Source organism: Lepisosteus platostomus, chromosome 8, assembly GCF_059453375.1.
Source record: "Lepisosteus platostomus isolate fLepPlt1 chromosome 8, fLepPlt1.hap1, whole genome shotgun sequence".
In the NCBI taxonomy this organism is placed as follows: Eukaryota; Metazoa; Chordata; class Actinopteri; order Semionotiformes; family Lepisosteidae; genus Lepisosteus; species Lepisosteus platostomus.
The window spans coordinates 26515082-26540459 of record NC_142618.1 but is presented as its reverse complement, the minus strand read 5'-3'; the positions used below and the strand labels follow the sequence as shown (position 1 = coordinate 26540459).

Genomic DNA, 25378 nt, shown 5'->3' with positions numbered 1-25378 from the left:
GTGATTTGCAGAAGCATAACCATGCTTTGTGTCTGACTTCTCTGTTGTATGTTAAATAATATACTGTATATTGGAGGACAGCAGTTTAAGAAGAGATCTAAAGAGACCATAACTGAAAAAAGTTAATTTCAAGCAAAAGTCTCATTAGCATAGAGTTCAGATAAAGTATAGCTTACTAGTTTACATCTACGGTATGTACAGGTATGTGCACTGTAGCAATTTATTTGGGTAACTTTCAAAGTTAAGTATATGGGTGAAATATTTTCCTGCACTGATTCAGGTCATGTGATTATTATATATGGTCATGACTAAGATGAGCAATGTCAAAGATACCATCACTCTCTCAGCTGGCAATTAACAGGTCATTAATGAAAATAATTAGACCATATATTATTTTGGATGGATGTAATACATTTTTCTGTCAAGGAAATTAATTTATCCTAAAGGCAGCATACATATTATTCATTAAATTATTTTCTAGCACTGGGAGCTTGTTTTCCCTTTTTAAAAATGTCAGGTAAACTATGGATGGAATGGTTTATGAAAATATAAAGGCTTATCATAGAATTTCAGCATTTACCAGTGCAGTTTAAACGAATAAGAAGTGATTTAATTAAACTGCATTTAATATTACTTCTTAAAGAAACATTTTACATGCCAACAGTGTACACCCTTTAGCCATTGTGGTAATACAGTATGTACAGTATATTGACAGCCTGTGTCTAAACCAGCAGTTCAATTGCCAATAGCAACAGCCAGACACCCACAATATGTACTGCAGTAGTGAAACAGTAGCTTGATGATACTGTACTTCATTTACTACATGGGTTACAGTTATGTAAATATCTTTTATCTCCAAAATCTTTTTTCTTTAACTGTTCCTGACAAATCAGGAAACTCCAATCCAAAAAATGTTTAAAGTATTTACATTTTTATTGTTTTATTTCCTGTATTTCGTCACTAGAAATATTTTTAGTTCAAATTTTACAGTAGAGAGATTTATGATTTTTATATGTCGTTGACATTTTTGTTGCCCTGTAAAATTTTTCATTAAAACTTGCCTCTATAAACTTCTGTTTGTGCAAAGGCCTTTTAGAGCATCTTTGTTTATAACTCCGATAAGACATTCTTACTTGTTATTATGTCAGTGGTGGTTTTGCTGATGCAAACAATGTGGCAGACCTGATTTATTGGTGTTCAAACCTAATTTTTAAGATCACAGGTGATAAATATTTGTTTTCTCTCATGTCCCTAAATACCATACCGGTACATATTTTGATGTTGCTAGGAGACAGCGGATAGCAATATCAAAATAAATGGCCTTGCTTGGAAAGACAAATGCTGGCTGATTTTTCAAAGCTGTGCATTGAACTTTATTTTTGTGCTTCGAAATTATAAAAAAATGTTATCTACATAAGTGGAAACACAACTAAAATAGTCAGAGTAAAGTCTTGAATTGACTTACTGTACATTTTAAAGCCATTAGCTATTATATTTTATGGAACAAGTAAAGATTTATTCCATGCTGAAAACAGAAGAAAAGAAACACAGTGTTTTGACTGTGGAGTGTGACCCTCCCCCGAAGAAGGCTCCACATCTGAAACGTGTTTCTTTTCTTCTCTTTTCAGCATTGAATAAACCTTTACTTCTTCCTATGCAGCCTACGCATGCTGACACAGCTACAGTACCTACTTGATTATATTTGATCATCTATGACCAATTTTGCACCTATAAGAATAAGATCTTGAGAGTTATGTATTTTAATAATTCGTTTAATGTTTGATTTTTTATATGGTACTTAAACATTAAACAATTTTAACATTACTACCTTATGCTATTATATTCACTTCTTATACAAACAGATGTCTAGTTTGCTTTGCTTGAGATAATACTGACAAATAGGGGGTTACGGAAATGGTGAAAATCAGGAAGTGACTGAGCGGTTAAGTCAATAAGTAAAATATATATTCATAACCCCTAGCTTGTAAGTGATTTCTCCTGAACATACCTAGAGGTTGGTATAATTAGAGGAATGTAAATTCTTTGTTCTCTAGCACATGTTAAACAAATGTTTATTAACAAATACAAGACAAACACTATGCTACAGACAACAATACGTTATTCTATTTATACAGTATTTACAGACAAGACATTTCAGATGCCTAACATCTTTTGTTCTAACACTATACTGTAAAAAAAAAAAAGACAGCGTCCTTCGGATGAGACATAACACTGAGGTCCTGACTCTCGGTGGTCATTAAAAATTCCAGGGTTTTTCTCGAAAAGAGCAGGGGTGTAAATTTCCCATTGGCCTATACCAATCATGGCCTCCTAATAATCCCCATCTATGAATTGGCTTCATCACTCTGTTCTCCTCCCCACTGATAGCTGGTGTATGGTCAGCAAACTGTGGACTATGGTCGCCGTCAATCATCCAGGTGGGGCTGCACACTGGTGGTGGTGGAGGGGAGTCCTCAATACCTGTAAAGCACTTTGAGTGGAGTGTCCAGAAAAGCTCTATATAAGTGTAAGGAACTATTATTATTAATTATTAACATCCTCAGACTGCTACTAAGTATTGAAATCTTAAATAATGCCCACAGAAGTCACAATAATAGATCAGCTGTCTCCTTAATAAATGCAATACAGCCTGCAGTTAAATCTCTCTCTTTGCAATCCTCTCCCAGGATTCAAGTCCTCCTAGGAAAAACTAAGAAAAACTTAGAGGGACCAGCAGGGGGCGCTCACCCTCGCCTAATGCTCCAGTATAGTGACTGGGATACTATACTGTAAAAAGGAGCTATCCTTCAGATGAGACGTAAAACCGAGGTCCTGACGCTCTGTGGTCATTAAAAAATCCCAAATTTCCCATTGGCCTTTAACCGTCATGGCTTCCTAATAATCCTGATCTAAGAATTTCCTTCATCAGTATGTTCCCCTCCCCACCGATAGCTGGTGAGTGTACATGTGCACTATGGCTGCCGTCGCATCATCCAGGTGGATGCTGCACATTGGTGGTGGTGGAGGGGAGTCCCCATTACCTATAAAGCGCTTTGAGTGGAGTGTCCAGAAAAGTGCTTTATAAGTGTAAGCAACAGTAATGTGACAGCCAAAACAGAACATATGTATCATTATCCCTCCTTATGTTTTTTTGTGAATCAGGGTTTGAATTTCTGATGATATGCGAGTTCTGGTTCATTTTAAATACCTTGGAAAGCAAAAAAATTGTTAAATAAAAAGAGCACAGCCCTAAGAAAAAGATTGTTGAGGAACAGGTTTCTACATAAATTATGATGATTTGATTGTTTATACTGTATATCATGTATTGGCCACAACAGAAGTTACACCTCTCCATATTAGAAATAAGGAAGCAAATAAGTCTTAAATCTAATTTTTTTAATGCAAGGTATTAAGAAATGAAATCATGAAGACAGCCAGAAACATTTTTTATATATATATTTTTAGTTTTCTTAAAATAACAGGGATTATGAAACTAATTTGTAAGTGTGAGCAAATGAAAAATAAAATTAATCAGTTTTGCATTTTATAGGTGATGGCTTCACCCCAGGGGTGCAACATTATGCTGGAGATTGAGAGAACAAGAGAAAAATGTATCACTACAATGGAAACTGAAACCATCATTCAAGGTAAGGTCATACATAATGCATTTGAACAAATAGAGGTTAGTTCCTTGAAGGAAAGAGTATAATGCACAACATTTCAGCTATGGAGCCTTCTTCAGTTATGGATCCATCTACTGTATTTCTTGTTCACAGGATGAAAGAGCTCCTCACGTGTACCTCATACTGTATATATATCATTTCAAATTTCAAATATCTGTATAATGGAGAGAGATAGTAGTTGAAGGGTGCAAACTGAAGTGTATAAATTTGGGATTTTACAAAATAGTTGACTTTGTCATAAGAAACCTGCTAACTTATATCCTGCATTTAACCTTTATACTGTGTGTATGTCACTAATATTGTTTTGGAAAATTGTTGTTGCTTATAAAATACACACTGAGTTTTTATTCACTTGTATAATGGGGAAATGATCCAGGCAGTACTTGGCCAATGGTCAATTTATTTTTTAGCATTCATTTGCACATTTGCACTAATTTTAATGTAACTGTTACCTCTACGACATGTTGCAGGAGGATTTTTAGTTGTGTTTTTTCTAACTACTGGAAGGTGAATATCATTGATCAATTTGTTTTATCAACAGAGAAGTATTTTTTTGTTTTGTATGCCAGGTTTTGTTAGAACATAAATGTTTATTGTTTTAAAATATTTATGGATCCCAGTACTATAAATATTGTATAGACAATCCAGTAGATGTATTTTAAAAAAAAATAAGAACTTGATACAGAAAAAGAAAACAACAGTCATTTTAATTAGTCATTGCCAATACATGCACATTCACTTAATGTTTTATATTTTAAGTATCTGAACAGTTACATTTTGCCAAAATTAACAAATGTAATTTCTATTTTTGTTTAAGGCTTTCATCACTGACCACTATTCAGTGGTATATTCTAAGCATATGCATTAGTTTTTGCTTACAACTTTCATCCTGTTTTTTAAAATATACATCAGCTACTTTTTACAACAATTTAACAGAAACAAGAAAAATATTAATTATGCATTAAATATTGTCTTTGTCACAAAGGCAACTATGTGAGCATGCATGCATGACAGTCCCATTGTACTTCAATCAGCCAGACAGTAATTCTGAGGCTGAATCTCTGAAAGTATATGCACTAAAAAAAGGTGTAATATGTTAACTAGTGTATGTTTTCAGTCTGATTTAAACAGTTTTATATCCAATCCCAAAACTTAATGCAAGTAGGAACACCTAGCTTTTTCTCTGCCCTTTTTTTCTGGTTTAAACTTTCAGTAAAATCTAGAACAAAATTTCTGTACATAGTTGATATTAGTCTTCATTCTCAGTGTGTTATTCACATATAATAGATGATGTTGTTGCATGGAAAAGGGAGTGTTTGTAGTTTTGTTCTCTATGACAACAGTGGAATTAGTGCATTAAGTGATTTTATCCTAACATAAGATACTATATATACTGAAACATCAAATTTACCTATAGATCTGAGGGGAGATGCACATCTCTGATTACTTTGAAATTTGTGTGCACTAAAACACACTCAAGCATGCTAATCAATATTTTATCATTAATTTATTAATTAGTCTAGGTGTTATATTTCAAGGCTGTGCTTTGTGCTTGTGTTGCGTCACACGATGAAAAAATAAATCTGACATGTATCCTTAGATATTTTATTTTAAAATGAAATTGTGAATATTAATGAATGTAAAACACCATTATCATTTTGGTACCAAAGAGGCAGGGTCAATACCAATCAGTACATCAGCAACCAAATGCAGGTAAATGCAGCAAGTAAACCAAATACAAAACACAGTTTTGCAGAAATCACAGTGATGATGAGATAGTAACCTTCCCTCCTAAGAAACACTAGCATGGAATCCCATCACAATGAAAAATGTAACACAGGACTAAAATGATACCCAGATGTGGGTGACCACACTTAAAAGTTACATATAATTAACTTAGAACATGAAACACAGGTCAGTTGTAGTTAGTCAGCTGTAATTTATAGAATGTAATTTTAGTTTTACTGTATATTGCAATAAATTTCCCAGTGGCAAGCATTTAAAATAATTTAATAGAAACTATTATTTCAGTAATAACCTTCTACTGCATATGAAACTTTACCTTACAATCCAATGTTACCTTGTTACCTTTGGTACAGTAATAAATGTCTTAGTCTTAACCTGGGGCCATGGTCTTGCGCATCATGGTCTTGGGTGGGTCATGTGAATAGTATATTAAAATAAATAAAAAGTCATTAAACGCTCTAATAGTACAACTAAATTTCTGAAAGGTGCACCAGAAACCTACTACCTAGTGGCTATTTTAGTCACCCCACTGTCACAGTGAATGAGCCATTACTTCGTAAAGAGCTTAAAAATGGAGCAGTTGCTAACTGGAGCGAGTGTACAACTCAAACAGTGAAACAGTGAAAGCATAGAACTGCAGAGATAGACAAAGAAAAAAAATGGAAAATGTAGGAAATTCAAGTATTTGGAATATGATTTCTCATGTGATAGAGGAATGGAACCTTGACCTGTTGTATATGGTAAAGTATGGCAAAGGAGAGTCTCAACCCATCAAAAATGCTACAACACCTACTGTACAAACCAGGCAAATCTCTGCAAAACAAAGTCACTATGTGTTTTTTCATAGGGGGTCATGCGCTTTTTCAGTCGTCAAAAGGAAGTTGCAGTTGCAAAAGAGTTAAGAACTGTTTTCTTAGTTTATAGGATTAGTAAATAAAGTTGCACAAACTTATTCCTGGACTTTACTACCCTATAGAAGAGATGTTACTTTGGGTTTGTTACAGTTGAGAACAAGTTTTAGTACAGAGCAGGGGACTAATTTCACCAGCCAAGTTTTTTGCATTTGGTATTTACCTAGCATGCTAGCTTAGTAATGAACTGCTAATGGATCATCCTCCATATGCTGTTTTCAGAGCATTGCAGTTGACTTATTTACCGATAAGTTAATTAGCGTAAACCAGAAATGTCCCTTTTATTCTCTGAATTTACCAGCTTGTATGTTCAGCTACAACTGGGTAGAGTGGAACTCATTGTTTTAAAACACATCCCCAGCTATAACAGTATTCACACCTACAAAATGAATAAAAAAGGAAATATTATCTTGAAGACATAAAGCCCCCAGACATCTTTCATCAAAGTGGAGATATGCTATGCTCATTGTACAGTGTACCAGTTGAATACACATGCAAAGCAAGCTGAGACAAAAAATTATCCTTGAAAGGTACAGCACACACAGTTCTATTCCATATGCACCTCACAGAGAAAGGAAGAACTATTGAACTATTGTATTCCACCCGGTCCAGGAATAACATGGAGGAACAGATGGATCGAAGTAGCCTTGTTTCTCTTGCATCCCACAGAGGACTGTCTTTCATTTTTTCAAGAAGAATGAGTTGGGTCCCACAGTTCATCATAGATACTGTATAAGCAATATGTGCCAGTCAACCAGTCAAGAACTGACAAATTTACAATGGTATGTACCCAGTATCATGCATATATTAACAAAATACAAAGAGCTCGTGATTTGTTTATATATTGATACAAACAACATGAGAGCATTTGCAATATGGACAAAAAGATTAGTGTCAGTGAATGCAATCACTCAAAATGATAGGAAACACTTCCATGACAATACTGGAAAAGTTTATATAGTTTTTTTTTTTCGCGGGGGGCGGGGTTTAAAAGGATGTTGACAATTCTATGTATTCTATGTATTATTTTTTGTTCAATTCATAAACTTTCCCTATATCCTACCTTCTGCTGTCACATTGTTGTCTTGTTGTTGTTTTATTTGTTCCAAATATTTGACTTCTTTCTTTTGTTAATTTGTGTTCATATTCTGTGTGCTCTAAATAGTTATGAGTGTTTTTTGCCAACATACGTCAGAGTTCAGCCTGTCTATGCAATCACCACCAAACTACCAGAACAGATTCCAGCATATGCTACCATTTTCCAGTTATAAAGGATGAATCATGTGTCTTGTTCTGTAAAACATTATACCACATTGTCCAAATATTGTCCTTCCCTCTCTAGAACTTGAAGACAGCTGTTGAAGAGACACAGTTTTATTTCCCAGACATGAAACAATTGTGCTACTGTAAAAGGACAATAACAGTGTCAAATAAATATCACAATTATACAGTACCTAAATACTCACCCATTTCCATTTTTTTTAAATGAGGGTCAGATTTTCTTTGTTCTTTTAATGACATGCAAAAATTATTTTCTAAGGGAAGAAAGTGCCACTCTGTATCAATGGCATTTATGCAACAATATGAACATTTTGTATAGCACATAAAACATTAGCTTTATTTTGTTAAACTAAAACTAACTGCACTAAAATAGCTTAATTATATCCACGCGACTCCATAAATATCCACATATTTACTAGGCAAGTTGAGGTTAGTGAAAGAAAAGTCTTTTTTCCCTAGATATTGAAATGAAATTTCCATTTTTAATAATGTTTTTAATGCATCCACTGCCATAGTGGCAGTAAGGACTAAAATTGATCAGGATGCTAAAGTTATCCTTCTGGTTCAGTAGGCTGTTTCAAGATTCTGACTTGAAGGGAGAGTCTCCAAGAGGTGAACTATTGTGGCAGCTCAACATAATCAAAACCAGTGATTCTACCAAGCCTGCTTAAATTCTTTCTAAAGCAGGGCCAGTAGACAGCTGAGATAGAGTAACAAGTTCCCACAGGCTTCATTTTCCTGAAAGGAAAGCTAGAGATTCAGCCAAATGTGCGAGGTGTCAGGTGGTATACTGCAAAAAGTACAGCAGCATTATAGTACCGTGCCTCACAGTTTTTATTTTTTAAATAATCTGATGCAGGACTGCACTATGTAAAATTGCTAGGTGGTGCAGTGAATTCTTAATGTAGTGCAGCTGTGTATGGTTGTCAGAAAAATCATTTTTTAATACAATTTAACTGCTTGTTAACCCATTAGTGCTTTCCAGTGCTAATCATACTGTAAGTTTCAATAACGGATTTTTTTTGTTCACAATGTACACAATTATTAGTAATTGTGTATAAATAGTAATTAGAAAACATCATTTTATTTTAGATTTTGATTTTTAAAAAGTAATATATATACAGATGCAGCCATTCAAAGTGCGCGGCACAGACAAGTACCGCGGGTAATTGGCTACGTCATCAAGTGTCATACCGCGGTATGTGATTGGTTGACCGACAGGGGCATAGGAGCATAACGCGAAGGCCATTAACAATATTAATTTTGTTACATAAACATACAATATTACAGTATATGGCTGGTCTCGGTACTTTAAAGAAAAAATACACACCAGTATTGCATTTCTCTCTAAACATTTTAAGCATCGAAGTCTTTAAATAACATGTGAAATAACGTGTATAAAAAGTGGTAGTTTTAAGCTATTCTGCGAATACGATCGATACCGGAGTCAACAAGCATACTTTTAGAATTTGATTAATAGGGAATATAATATGGAATCGCGTACTACATGTACAACACAATAGTACACACTGTACAATGTCTGTTGATACTGTTTGTGCAGGACTGTTTCACCACTCCTCATGTGACCTTGCGGGTGGTACTGTGGTCTAGGTGCCTGACTTGTAAACCACAGGTTGGGTGTTCAAATTGAGCCGGCGCCATGACTTTTCTTTTAACAAACATTTCTTTAAAAAAATAAAATAGCATAGTTATGGACAATTAATTGACTTTTTATATTTCTAAATATCACAACATGTTCGAATTTAAGTCATTTTTTAATAACAATGAATAGTTGTAAATTGTAAATATGACGTTTACATTGGCGTAATTGATTTTTCACTTGAGTGTATGGAGGATTGTCAGCTGTCACTGAGAGCAGACCCCCCTCTTAGGCTGCGCAAACGATCTTTTAGATTTTTATAGAGAAATGGAGGCTGTACAGTATGCGTTACAATATAAACATTTACTGTCAAACTTTAAGCAATTGATCAGCAATTGATTTAAAGACGATCTGTCAAAGCGCAATGAAACCTATTACTTGATTCTTATGGATGCCTGGTCCCGCCAGGGATTTAAAAAAAACATGCAATCGCGTATCTAAAGAAATAACAGTATAACTATGTTCGTGCACAAACAGTAGCATGTTACATTATTAGTTTGGGTGCCTCCTCTTGCCAGAAAGTAATAATAATGAACTTTATTGTACATAGCACCTTTAAGGGTGGCTCCTCAAAGCGCTTTACAGAATAAAAACAATAACAACTGGGCAAATAACAGGCTGGGCAATTTTTTAGAGATATAACGATGTTTTTCGGCTTAGACATTGCACAACATTAAAACCTATAAAAACAGATTTCGAGAGTTAATAACCACTTTTTATGCGCGAAAAACGGGTGATCTTTTGCAGCTGTTTCACTGTTTTAAACGAATAAGAAATTTGATTGCTCATAAATCTAATCACTTATTCTACATAAACACAGCGTAATTGCTCTCTGAAAATGCTCTTTTTCTTGTTCATTTTGGAGACCTTGATCGAAACTGATTTGAGATGTCAGAACGGATTTATTTTCTGTGTATTTCTGTGTGCGCATTTCCTACCTTGCTTCGTTTGTCGAGATTTTAACTTTATATTTAGGCTCAGGATTCCAACTATAAATTGTACACTAATTACTAGCAGTAAATACTGATGTTTTGCTCCCTCTTACCACAAAAATATATATGTATTGTAGCTGGAATGAACTTTTTTTTGTACATGTCTCTACCTACTGTGACTCAAACATGGAATGGTTAAAGATGGCGGCAAGTCAGGCACCCAGAGGTGGGGGGTGCATCTTTCCGCCTCCATAACATTAGCAAGTTAAAAAAAATTGCGTCGAAAAGCCGGGCATAACAATTTCCTTTTTCTGATCACTCACTGTTTGGATACTCGTCTCACCTGCCCCGTTCTTTGTTTTCTTGTTATTTGCTGTGTATGCCTGCTGCGATCCACTCCTGCCCTCGCACCTAAAGAAGACTATTTTACATTTCTTTGTACGGTCCATAGTGCAATTAACCCTTGCTAATACATTTGCGGCCTTTTAAAAGTCTGTGCTGTCCTTTGAAAGCGAGATGATCTCTGGTTCTTTGACAAAACAAGGCTCGCCAGATAATGTGAAAAAGACACGAATCAAAACCTGTTTTTATAGCTTTTAAAGTTGTGCAATGTGTAAGCAGTAACACATCATTATATCTTATATATGAAAAGTACATAATATAGCTCTCAAACAAACGCAAACGTGTTTTTAATTAAATGTTTTTATTCATTCATAATCTAACTCGCATAACTCACATTCCTGAGTGCCCCCCACCCCGTCTCACAATTTTAGGAAGACTAAGGAAGTTGTCATCTGTTGTTGAAGCTCTGTGAGCTAGGTGACTTTGAGACCACTTGTTATCCTAAGTTATTTGAATCACAATTCAAATAGAGAAAAAAGAGCTGACTGACAAGATTTAAGATGTGGCTGTCAATGTTAGATTAAAAAAAAAACACATTGCCCGACGTTAGTTACATTGCTTGAAAAATAATTTTATTTCGAGAGACTGGATAAGTAATTCAAGTGTTTTTTTAACTTCCTGAAAAACAAGTAATAATTTAACAATATGTGCAAATGTTTTATGATATGTCACTGTTGTGAATGTCTGTAGAGTGTATCTTATTTGCCTGTCCTGACTGGTGGAGCTCATCCAGCTGTGTTTGTCTTTTGAAACTCGTCAAAAACGATACACTCACCAGAGCTTGCACAACTACTGTATAACTAAAAAAGACCTCTTCACTGTGTGAAAATACAACCTTTATAAGTTTATGCAGGTAAATAATTTCTATTAGGAATGATTTTTTAATCTATCAATGTTAGATTAAAAAAAACACATTGCCCGATGTTAGAAAGCATCTTGCATTACATTGCTTGAAAAATAATTTTATTTCGAGAGACTGGGTAAGTAATTCAAGTGTTTTTTTAACTTCCTGAAAAAAAAGGAATAATTTAACATTTTGTGCAAATGTTTTATGATATGTCGCTGTTGTGAATGTCTGTAGAGTGTATCCTATTTGCCTGTCCTGACTGGTGGAGCTCATCCAGCTGTGTCTGGAGACACAGGCCAGGGTATCAGCCAGGGTATTGGCTTGTTCCCCCCTCCCGCCCCTCTCTGAGTACAGTAGAGCCTCCTGTCCTGACTGGTGGAGCTCAAACTGCCGTGTCTAGAGAGAATCCAGGGTATCAGCTTCAACCACACGGCTGGGCAGCTTGTTCCCCCCTACCGCCCCTCTCTGTGTACAGTAGAGCCTCCTGTCCTGACTGGTGGAGCTCATACAGCTGTGTCTGGAGAGAATCCAGGGTATCAGCTTATGAGCACTCTGTGATTAAATTAATTCTCATTACATTATCATTCCCACTGTGCATAACAAGGAAGGTTAATAAACATAAGATTGTTTAATGACAATCTATTGTATATCTCATGGCTAAATAGTCAAGTCTAGCCAAAAGAGAAAACATCGACTTTATTTAAACCCAAGCGAAAGTATTAATGATTTTTAATTACCATACTTTTATGGTACATGACTTTGCTAAAATGTATTTAAAAATAAAAACATTTCCAATTGGCACGCCTGTAGCTTTTTCACGAAACCTCCTAGGGTAACGAAATTCTTGCGTTGTACAGCTTCTCAGCTAAATATACAGTATTTTTATCGCTTACGCCTGAAATTGGAGCTGCTCGTCGCGCGGTGAATAGCGACTAATAAGCAGTGAAAACATTTGTCTGTCTTTCTGTGGGGGGAAGGGAATCTGATCTGATCTGTAATCGCTGGAAGACTCGCCCCCTTCTACTTTGAAAATACCTGTGAAACCGGTTTAATTTGTCACAGCCAGCACTCCCACAGAGAGTGATGAAAACCGCGCTGCGCCACTCCTATTTGGCATTTTAGTTATGGTGGCAGAAAGACGCACCCCCCACCTCTGGGTGCCTGACTTGTAGGAAGCAATGTAGGAAACCCGCACACAGAAATACACAGAAAATAAATCCGTTCTGACATCTCAAATCAGTTTCGATCAAGGTCTCCAAAACGAACAAGAAAAAGAACATTTTCAGAGAGCAATTATGCTGTGTTTATGTAGAATAAGTGATTAGATTTATGAGCAATCTAATTTCTTATTCGTTTAAAACAGTGAAAGAGCTGCACCCGTTTTTCGTGCATAAAAAGTGGTTATTAACTCTTGAAATCTGTTTTTATAGGTTTTAAGTCGTGCAATGTCTAAGCCGGAACACATCATTATATCTCATTTTTTATTTCTTTTTTTTTTTTAAATCATTTGCCCAGCCTAACAGTATTGTTGTTATTGTTTTTATTCTGTAAAGTGCTTTGAGGAGCCACCTTTAAAGGCGCTATGTACAATAAAGTTCATTATTATTACTATTGTTAATTTGCTGGACAGAGAGGTGAACATTATTACGCAGAAGACAAAGGTAGCAATTTACGTTGCATTGTGCATTGTGCTGCTGTAATACAGTTTAAAATAATTAAAAGTCTAAACAGTATCAGCTTTATTTATGAGTTGTAATTTAAAAAAAGTAAAAAACCACACTCAAAATGCAATTTAGAGCTTTCTGGCACCCAAACTAATAATGTAACATGCTACTGTTTGTGCACGAACATAGTTATACTGTTATTTCTTTAGATACTAAATAAATGTAATAGATAATAACGCCAATGTAAACGTCGTATTTACAATTTACAACTATTCATTGTTATTAAAAAATGACTTAAATTCAAACATGTTGTGATATTTAGAAAATAAAAAGTCAATTAATTGTCCATAACAATGCTATTTTTTTTTAAAGAAATGTTTGTTAAAGGAAAAGCTGTGGCGCCGGCTGGATTTGTCTAGTCGGGCACCTAGACCACAGTACCACCCGCAAGGTCACATGAGGAGTGGTGAAACAGCCCTACACAAACAGTATCAACAGACATTGTACAGTGTGTACTATTGTGTTGTAGTACATGAATATAATTATATCGTTATTAATTTCTTTAGATACGCGATTCCATATTATATTCCCTATTAATCAAATTCTAAAAGTATGCTTGTTGACTCTGGTATCGAGCGTATTCGCAGAAAAGCTTAAAACTACCACTTTTTATACACGTTATTTCACATGTTATTTAAAGACTTCGATGCTTAAAATGTTTAGGGAGAAATGGAATACTGGTGTGTATTTTTTCTTTAAAGTACCGAGACCAGCCATACAGTATACTGTAATACTGGATGTTTATGTAACAAAATTAATATTGTTTATGGCCTTCACACGCGTTATGCTCCTATTCTTTTTATGCTCAGCTACTAAGATTTCCCTTCAGTGGTAAAATTCCATATAAATATTTAATACTTAAAAGGGCACAGTAAAGACATTAAATATACATATATATACTGTATACAGTACAGTACAGTACAGTTACAGTAATATGTTTATGTTCCTAAATCAATATATTTTATGAGCATGTGAAAGGCATGGTGAATCGGAGATTCTCAAAAATTACTGTACTTTGCATGATTGGAAATAAATGCGTGATTGGATCAACGAAATGCTGTGGTGATACTTTTACAAAGACGGTCAATGAAAAAAAGAATGTGGATCAGGGCAATACTTTGAGTTTACAGCTTGTCCAAGGTCATTCATTATAAATACTACTAGTAATATCTTCGGTAAAGACTTTGATGGTGACAGCTCAAACATGAAAGGTTGAGCTTCATTAGCTCCACCTTGCGGAAATTCCGGATACTATTATTTTACCTGCGTTATCATGCGGTATCATGCGGTTCTATGCGAGAATATACGGTATTAATACCGTAACTTGCGGTATACCGCATCAAGCGCACTGCAAAAAAATGCGGTATCGCCTGCTCGTTTTGATTGCTGCATCTGTAGTGGCTTTAAAAACATATTGTAAAAACACAATTAACAAACAAAACAGTGTTTTTTATTTACACAATTTTATTTGGAAACACTTTGGTCTCAGTTGGTTACATTTCCTCTGCAAGCAATTATAACATCAGTAATTATAATTATTTGTTTGTATTATATATGTTTCTTTGCAGTGTAATGGAAAATGACATGACATCATTTGCTTTTTACTGTATGTAATTAGACACACACTCACAATTTTTATCTTCTTTAAAGTAAAAATAAAAAGAGTACACACAATAGTGAACAACACGTGAAGCAAGATGCGGTGAACTGTATCATGCCCCGTCTCTCGTGCCACTCTGTAGGCTCCGTGCTAGCTCTCACCCATGAATGTGACTCAATATGAAACGAGTTATATGACATTTTCATCTTCACTCTCTACATTCGGCACAGGTTTTGAAAATTTTCTTTGTATCGCTTCTTCGTAGTTTCAAAGTTGGCTTTCTTTATTCATACTGTGATTAACAATTCAATTGCTTTGTAGCATTACATTTTCATAAAAAAGAACATTCGTAAAAAGATGTAAGAGTGTACTGTTGTGTACCTTATTTTTTTATTTTCAGCTACTACATCTAACAATATAAATATATTATATTAAATTGATATCATTGATGATATTCAGAGACATTAGTACACTTCGTTTATTTTTATTTTCAGCTACCAAATTTCCCTTTAGTTACTGTACATGATTCCATATTAACATTCAATATTAAGAGGATTTAAAGGAGTACAACAGATAAACTTAAACTATCATTTCAGTAACATCTAACGCACCGCAATTGCCACCTATCAATCTTCTTTGGGCCTTGAAGCACTAAACTAGGTTGCTGCTGGAAGAGGTGTTAGTGGGGCCAGCAGGGGGTGCTCACCCTGTGGTCCATGTGGGTCCTAATGCCCCAGTATAGTGATGGGGACACTATACTGTAAACAGGCGCCGTCCTTCGGATGAGACGTAAAACCGAGGTCCTGACTCTCTGTGGTCATTAAAAATCCCAGGGCGCTTCTCGAAAAGAGTAGGGGTGTAACCCCGGTGTCCTGGCCAAATTTCCAATTGGCCCTTACCAATCATGGCCTCCTAATAATCCCCTTCTATGAATTGTCTACATTACTCTGCTCTCCTCCCCACTGATAGCTGATGTGTGGTGAGCGTTCTGGCGCACTATGGCTGCCGTCGCATCATCCAGGTGGATGCTGCACATTGGTGGTGGTGGAGGGGAGTCCCCATTACCTGTAAAGCGCTTTGAGTGGAGTGTCCAGAAAAGCGCTATATAAATGTAAGCAATTATTATTATTATTATTATTATTATTATTATTATTATTAAATTGGATATGCCGAATGGTACATGGTACGTCATGTTACAGAACCCTCTAGCTTACCACGGACACAAGATTTGACACACATTTTGAATGGCTGGATCTGTATAAAAGACAGCTAATAAACTGGTATGAGGCACTGTACCAAACAATGTTCATATCAATTATATGACTGCTTGGTAAATTGGTGTCTGGCTTTCCTTCAATAGCAGGCCTACTGCCTAGAAGGTGCATCCACCTTGGGGCACACGTGGTGCACTCCGAAGATATAGAATGGAATCAAAGCAATGAAGTAGATGCATTGGACTGAGATTGAGAACATCCTGGTGATTGATGAATGTCACAATTGTCACACTCATGAAGATGTATTATCACTTGTATAATTGGGAAGACATTTTCCAGCTAAAGCCATTTTTCTGAGCTCCAACAGATTGATGGGTGCTGATCATACTCTCTTGGAATTGGTGTGTAGTGTTTCATAGCCGTTCAGGGACGCCAAATATGTAACGTTGCCATAGCCAAAATGTAATGTAGTGGCTCTCTGAAGGCACCAGTTCTGTAGGGTTTGGGCATTTACTGAGACAATTATTAATTGTAGCAGTAAATCACAAAGTTGATTCTTTTGATGGCTTTAGAGTCCAACCATGCGACATAACTCAAACAACGCACACACACAGGTACTAATACACGAGGATACATGTATTAATACATAGAATATGCATGTAAACCTAACAGATCTTATCGAGAGGGTTATCAGAATACAAAAGATATATATTCAGTCAGTTACAAAGTGTTACACATATCAAGAGGACATACGTTCAGTATATCATTCATTTAGACCGTTTCATAAATGAACTTGGTTATAACTTCTACATTAGATACTCGAAACAAGTACATAACTCTTAGGAATTAAATTGATATCAACTGGTTGGGATAACAATTGAACTCTCGAGCTGTAATGCATTGAAGTTGAATACTCATCCAATTTCTGGGGATTCAGATCTCCTGCGGGCACAAAGAAACAGTTGCAGGCTGTTGCTGTCCAATCCGCGCTCTCTGGCTCGGTGCCAGGCTGTGCTGTGTGGCTTGCGACGGTGCGCTGCTGATGTTCACTGTTGGCTTTAACTAGCAAAGTTTGTGCACAGGAGAAAAGATGACTGTGGGTCCCAGCATGTCAGGAAGAGGACCGGTTCGTTCCTGATGAAGAGCTAGTTCTGAATAGTGATTCAGCTGTCCACAGTTCCGACCTGTTCACGAGGCCTGCTGCTGGTTACTCTCTGGCAACCTCCACTCTAGACTCTTAGAACAAAGGAAAGTTCTGGCACTCGGACACACTGGCCGTTCCGTGGTTGTCCGGGCTGAGTCTCAGGATGGTCAGGAGGCGCTGCGAGAATGTCCTGCCCTTGGGAGCCTTCTGCTCCTGGGCCGTCCTGCCCTGGAATTCTCCTTTGAATTCCCTTTAGAACAGTCCACAGAATCCTCTCCAGAATCTTACTGAATCTTACTGAATCTCACTCTGAATCTTCCAGGCTCTCTGTGTTGCCTGTTTTTACCTGGAGGAACTTCAGCTCATTGATTGGCTGAAAGTTCCATGGGCATCAGAGTCATACGTGGGTTACTCGGCCCTACCAGTCCCTGATTGGTTGATCAAGGTGAGATATGAGTCACTTACTCCTGACACTTAGTAATGCAGTCCAGATGTCCAACTGGCACTCCCTAGACAGATAGGCGCCAATGGATGACCATTGATCATGATAGCCAGGCTTAGCTAAGTGCATCCCCCTTTGGGAGCTGTCTTTTATCAAAAGAACCCTAAATCAGCCTGCATGGTTTCTCTGTGGCTGCACCACAGAGATGAACAGAGAAATGAGGCCTAATTTGGGAAAGCTCAGAAACACTTAATTCTGCCTTATTAATAAGCCTCGCCGCTACAGGTGACATCATAAATTTTCGATGTAACTTAATGCAGAATCACAGCCTGAAACAAAGGTCAAAGACTTATGGGGAGCAAGCCATGGCTCAGTGGATCCTGGAAAGGAATGAAAGTTAGATCTCTTGTAGAATCCTATATTGGATTTGCCACTGAGACCTGGTGTCACATAGCAGTTCCTTCCGGGCCCTATGCGGACAACACGATCCAGAATAGTGAAGATACACTAGGGAAAAAGTCATGCGGGAGAGGGTCTGGAGACAGGGAGGCATGTCCATGCAGTGCTGGTGTCCAGGGGGAGTGAATCCGGGGCGAACAAACAAGGCGAAATCCAAAAGAGTAATCCGAGACAAAGGGTAGAGTCCAAGGCCAGGAGATCCATCCAGGGAGTTAAAACACGAACCGGGTCGGGACCGGCGAAAGAAGGGGAATCAGGAACAGAAGATTAAAACCATAACGGAGCCAGACGCGGCAGGACCCCGGGCTCTCATGATGCGGAAATCAATGAGGAACCAGGAGTGAGGTCCGCGTCTGGCTTTTAAGGGGGAGCGGGAATAGGGAACATGTGCAGACAATGGGAGGGAACAAGGAAGAAAAAATAAAGAGCATACTGTATCTCCCTATTCTAAAAATCCCTGATCTGATTTTATATCCTGTGTTTCTGGACTGTTGGTTGACACTTAATCATATAGCCACAACTAAAATAACTAAAGTAAACCAATTTTGAATGTTTTGATCACAGTATCTGGACCCTGTAAATCTCACCAAACCCGCCATTGGCTTTGAAGCTCTAGCAAGTGGAAATATTGACACTAGTTAGGTATTACCCATTGTGTCTAAATTCTTAGAGACCTCCATTGTCATCTATCTCAGCCTGGAACAATAAAATTAGTTGTCCATTCTATTAAGAGATAACTTTAATTGAGCATCTAAACTCTACAATGTTTTTATTTCAACATAACATATGTCTGAGCACAGTACTGTAGATCCATGCAGAGACACCTCTTAAAAGTTGTAAAAACTAAAAGTTAAAAAAGAAGAAAACAATCTCTTGGTGTCAGACTTTTGATAGCTGGTATCTGTTTTGTTTGTTATTTGGTAATTGTCATGTAATAGAAATGGTGAATTACAAGAATATTGCATATAAGGATTTGGTGTCAAGAAAGAGAAAAAAGTAACATGTGGAAAACTGCATTATGTCTTAAACATAACTTTCTTAATGCCTGTCAAAAAAGTGTTTTAAATGCATATAACATATCATGCAAGCTCCACAGGAATTGTACTCGTGCTGTGATTTTATTGAATTTGTGCTTTACTTTATGTATCATTTTTTGAGCTGCAGGGCTTTCTGGAATATTTTAATACTAAAGTGTATTTTCCCATCCTTACTAAGGCAGTTAAAAATTATTGCAATTTTATGTGAAATGTACTACACCACCCTCTGGGATTTATTTTATGTTTAATACATTAAAGGGCAGTTGTTGAAAACCTAACCTAATTGAATATGGCAACAGTGGTATCCTAAGATTACAATATCCCGTTCTTATATATATGCTATCCCAGGTGTAAGGCTATAAAAACAAATTTTAAAAGGAACAGGAATAACTTTGCTGCCAAATTACCTAAAATAAAAGTAGAATGTAGATATATTATGTAATATTAACAAACAAAAACAGAATTGTCTGCCATAGTCTATTTATTTTTAAAATGATGTAAAAAGCATAGTGAAAGTTTCTGGTTCCAGAATTATATTATCCTATTTTGATTTGCAAACTCTTTCAAAAGAAAAAGATAATGAAAATCTGAAACATGATGACACTGTGCCCTTTTAGCACCCTTTTTAAGAATAAAGAATATTGATGTTCATTTTTGTTTTACCAAGTTTTAAAATTATCACTCGCATTATAACATTTTAATTCAGGGTATAAGAATCCAGTTTTAGGACAAAAAAATAAAAAATATAATTCCCTGGTTACATGATTTACATTATTTATTTTAAAAGTAAAAAAATTATAGTTAATTTATTTATAGTAAAAAATATTAGTTAATAAGATATCAATCATTACTTTAACTATACTGCTACAGTATACAAATTCCATTGTTTTACATATTGTAATTTTGTTGTTTACAAAGCCTGCAGTTATTCTACATGACATGACATTCACAATGATAATAACTTCCAGCAGCAAATACAATTAGTAAAATAACTGTACTTAGAACTTTATTGTGAACATTCTGAATTAAATCTTAAAAATTGAAATCTCATAACTACTAGTCAGATTTGAAAACAAGAAAATACAACATATAAATACTACAAATGTTGCTGTTTTAGTATGAATATATACAATCTTGTTCTCTCCAGAGATTCATCAATAAATACCAGACCTCCCAGTAAAACCAGAATATCCCAATTTTGTCTTAATCTTTTGTCCCCATCACAAACAGTAAAATACTGTAGTTCAATTGTATCCTTAGCTGTAGAACTGGAAATTAACTGTTTGCCCTGCAGTTGTTATTTTTCTTTACTCTGTACTAAAACTGAAACAATTGTATGTACTGTGTAAGCTTCTTATGCCATCACATGCTTCAGACAATGCTTAAATTATTGACTCTAATAACTAAAGTAATAAATACAGCAGATAACGTAAAAAGTAATATTAAAGAAAAGATTTTGGAAAACAAACTCTTTGGAGGTAATAATACAGACTTGGGAGTTTGAAATATATATCATTAATAATATATGTCAATTGTGTTGTTTTAAATATGCTGTCATATTTGTAATATTTAAAGTAAGCAATATAGCTTGTGTTATACGATAAAACAAACTGATATATTACATCTTGAATTAAAGGAATTAAAAACTGATTTTTAATCTGAATCCTCTTCACAAAACTGATTGTCATGTGAATTATTTTACATTTTTTTTAGAAGGGCTGGAATGGGGTCACATGTGCTAATTTCATTATTATTCAATCTACATCAGTGTAAAATATGCACACAGTAGGGCTTTTGTGAAGCTAACAGAACTTGACTTTTAAAATCAATGCAGTAGTACAACTCTTCAAAACCGTAATGATTAGAGGTTTTTTCCTAATTGAAAATAAAATGTATGAAAAAATATAAAAAACATTTAGAAAGGAATAAAATATATGATGAATGTTAAAATGTTTATCTTCTGGTAAGTAACTTGGATCCAACTCACAGTACTACTGGCAAATGGATGACATAGTTAATAGGAAACTGAAGTCGTTTACTGGAAATGCAGTGACTGTGAATCATATTTTTAGTGCATTAAGAATTTATTTTCCATGTCATGAGAAGTTAAATGTTGAAGGTGTTTTTTGTGTCTCATTAAATTTATTTCACTGTGTGTCATTATGCCAGTATGACTACCTGCCTCCATTTTAAGAATTACCTAGGCTTCAGCTGAGATGTCTCTCATATTTTGCTTACTTTCTTTTTAGGCTGCCGAACATTGTGGGATAACATTACCTGCTGGCCCTCAGCAAGCATTGGAGAAGTGGTCACAGTGCAGTGCCCCACATACTTCAGTTTTTTCTCTAATGTAACAGGTAATTAAGCTGTTACTTATTTTTATAATTGCTTAGAGACTTGTTAACCTTTAAATCTACTAAGGGTGTCAGCAAATATTTCGTGGAGAACTAAAAATAAATAATACCGAGACAGGACAGGGTGCAGTGATGCCAGGAAAAGGAATGCAGGGGATATCAATGCTGCACCAACATACCATACTATTAGCTATAGTGAGACCAGCCAACCATATCCCTTTCTGCTGCTTTGAGAAGCCAATTATCATTTAGCAAGAGTACGTGGTGAGACCAAGGAATATCCCTAATTAGAAAAGTGGAAACCTATGTCCAAACTTTAACCACAAGCTGCAATTTTTTTTCAAAATATTACCTATTGTGGACACTCCCCAAAACACATATGAAATTGCCTAATATGTACACAAGGGGCACAATCTTGTTTCCTTCATTGGTATGTTGGTTTGTTATTTTCTGATTGAGGTCTAACAAACTACAGTATCATGTTATTAGTGTGCTTTACACTCCTATTCCACATCTAGGTATATTGGGTGTCAGTTCATAAAAGTACTCAGCAGGTACTCTGGGTTTTGTAGTTAATCAGATTCTTTTAAAATTATCCAAATAATAATATTGATAGTCATAATTTATCTGTGATGAAAAGCAAATGTTTCTAAGATAATAAGTTAATTATAGATAAGTATAGTGTCATATACAGTAGTTTTTACTGTACACATTTGCCACTACAACGTCTGAGTCCATTAGAGCATTAGTTGCCACAAGAAAATCTTTTAACCAGAACTCTGTTAGTCAAAATTCAGTAGACTCATACTTCAGAGCTTTTCTGTAAGTGATTGGAATTATTTTGTGTATAAAAAGCCAAGAACAAAGCTTCATAAAGTGGAAATTAATACAATGTTAGAATTTCCTTGTCATAATCTAGCAAGAAGCTACATGTGTACATACAGTATGTTATTTATCAAAAATACAGTGCCTTGCGAAAGTATTCGGCCCCCTTGAACTTTTCAACCTTTTGCCACATTTCAGGCTTCAAACATAAAGATATAAATTTTTTATTTTATGTGAAGAATCACCAACAAGTGGGACACAATTGTGAAGTGGAACGAAATCTATTGGATTTTTGAAACTTTTTTAACTAATAAAAAAATGAAAAGTGGGGCGTGCAAAATTATTCGGCCCCCTTGCGTTAATACTTTGTAGAGCCACCTTTTGCTGCGATTACAGCTGCAAGTCGCTTGGGGTATGTCTCTATCAGTTTTGCACATCGAGAGACTGAAATTCTTGCCCATTCTTCCTTGCAAAACAGCTCGAGCTCAGTGAGGTTGGATGGAGAGCGTTTGTGAACAGCAGTTTTCAGCTCTTTCCACAGATTCTCGATTGGATTCAGGTCTGGACTTTGACTTGGCCATTCAAACACCTTGATACGTTTATTTGTGAACCATTCCTTTGTAGATTTTGCTGTATGTTTGGGATCATTGTCTTGTTGGAAGATAAATCTCCGTCCCAGTTTCAGGTCTTTTGCAGACTCCAACAGGTTTTCATCCAGAATGGTCCTGTATTTGGCTGCATCCATCTTCCCCTCAATTTTAACCATCTTCCCTGTCCCTGCTGAAGAAAAGCAGGCCCAAACCATGATGCTGCCACCACCATGTTTGACAGTGGGGATGGTGTGTTGAGGGTGATGAGCTGTGTTGCTTTTACGCCAAACATATCGTTTTGCATTGTGGCCAAAAAGTTCGATTTTGGTTTCATCTGACCAGAGCACCTTCTTCCACATGTTTGGGGTGTCTCCCAGGTGGCTTGTGGCAAACTTTAGACGAGACTTTTTATGGATATCTTTGAGAAATGGCTTTCTTCTTGCCACTCTTCCATAAAGGCCAGATTTGTGCAGTGTAAGACTGATTGTTGTCCTATGGACAGACTCTCCCACCTCAGCTGTAGTTCTCTGCAGTTCATCCAGAGTGATCATGGGCCTCTTGGCTGCATCTCTGATCAGTCTTCTCCTTGTCTGAGCTGAAAGTTTAGAGGGACGGCCAGGTCTTGGTAGATTTGCAGTGGTCTGATACTCCTTCCATTTCAAGATGATCGCTTGCACAGTGCTCCTTGGGATGTTTGAAGCTTGGGAAATCTTTTTGTATCCAAATCCGGCTTTAAACTTCTCCACAACAGTATTACGGACCTGCCTGGTGTGTTCCTTGGTCTTCATGATGCTCTCTGCGCTTTCAACAGAACCTTGAGACTATCACAGAGCAGGTGCATTTATACAGAGACTTGATTACACACAGGTGGATTCTATTTATCACCATCAGTCATTTAGGACAACATTGGATCATTCAGAGATCCTCGCTGAACTTCTGGAGTGAGTTTGCTGCACTGAAAGTAAAGGGGCCGAATAATTTTGCACGCCCCACTTTTCATTTTTTTATTAGTTAAAAAAGTTTCAAAAATCCAATAGATTTCGTTCCACTTCACAATTGTGTCCCACTTGTTGGTGATTCTTCACATAAAATAAAAAATTTATATCTTTATGTTTGAAGCCTGAAATGTGGCAAAAGGTTGAAAAGTTCAAGGGGGCCGAATACTTTCGCAAGGCACTGTAGGTAGTATACAGTCATGCCGGAACATATAATTAACATTACATGCAAGATTATCGAGTCCAACATTTTTACTGGAAATATCCGTACGGGATGCCAGTCCATTGCAATCACAAACACGCACACACTCATACCAGGGCCAATTTTCTCAAAGCCAATCAACCTACCACAGTGTCTTTGGACTGGGAGAACACTGGAGTTTCTGGAAGAAACCCACATAAACAAGTAGAGCACATGTAAACACCATGCAAATAGCATCACAGTAATTGAACCCAGAAACCCAGTGCTGTGATGTAACAATGTTGATCACTGTGCTACCGTGCCACCTCTAATGGAAACATAAATGTGTGTTGTAAATATATCTGTTACGACCCCAAGTGTCTAGGGGTAAAGGGGTGTAACATTTAGGATAATTCTTTTGGAAGCAGGTGGGTTCTGGTGAGGGACTAGGAAGCGTGATAACAAAGGTGGGTGCAAAAGTGATTATTTTAAGTTGAATAAGTGACTGGTAAGACTTGATAGCACACAGGGTTAAGGAACTAAAGTGGTGCCAAAGAAAAGAAAATAACAAACAAAATGGAGCTGGCCAGGAAAGTGAGGGAAAGCTAACCTGACTACAAAAGAAAACCTGAAACACACGGTCTTCGGCGTCTTCAACATCCTAGCTAACCTCCACTGACTACCCAAAACCATACAAGACAAACGGCACTCACCCGTACTAAACTAGTGTTACTAATACAAAGTCAACTAAGTGTGTAGAATGTACAGATGCAGCCATTCAAAATGGGTGAGGTATTTCACGGCATACCGCGACACGCCCACCGGGGTATCACGCGGTATCACGTGTGTCACGTGACTAGCTATCCGGCGTCGCCTTGTAAAACCGCCAGGGGGAGCTTAACCTCTCATGTACAGCATTCGAGCCTTTAATTTTGAACTGTGTATTACAGCATGTTAATCATCAGTCATTCAAATGTTGGTATATTTTATGAAAGCAAGATTGCTCAGTTGGACAAAAGTACACAACCTACCTTTATCAGAAATATTTATGCATCAAAGCCTTTACTGAAGATATTACTAATAGTATTAATAATGGATGACTTTGGACAAGCTGTATACTCAAAGTATAATTTCTTTAGCACATTTGTACAAGCACTTGGAATCTGTCCAAGCCATACTTTGTCAGGCATTTTGTTTTACTTCAACGGGGCATAAAAACTTCCTTGCTTTTAACAGGGCGTTTCATAATTTCTAGCTACGAGAATGATTTAAAATGCGACACCTATCATTCAACTAGAGCTTAAAATATCACAAGGAAAAATACACACCGGTATTCCATTTCTCCCTAAAC

General features: G+C 36.4%; 1 protein-coding gene across 1 annotated transcript in view; it reads left to right on the top strand.

Annotated features, from left to right (window-relative positions):
• LOC148657141 (vasoactive intestinal polypeptide receptor-like) overlaps positions 1-25378 on the top strand; it is a 102070-nt gene that overhangs the window by 7289 nt on the left and 69403 nt on the right. The window contains exons 2-3 of the mRNA XM_088643011.1: positions 3551-3647; positions 21332-21439. Of these exons, the coding sequence (XP_088499137.1) occupies positions 3551-3647; positions 21332-21439 (205 nt within the window). The remainder of the gene's footprint in view (positions 1-3550; positions 3648-21331; positions 21440-25378) is intronic.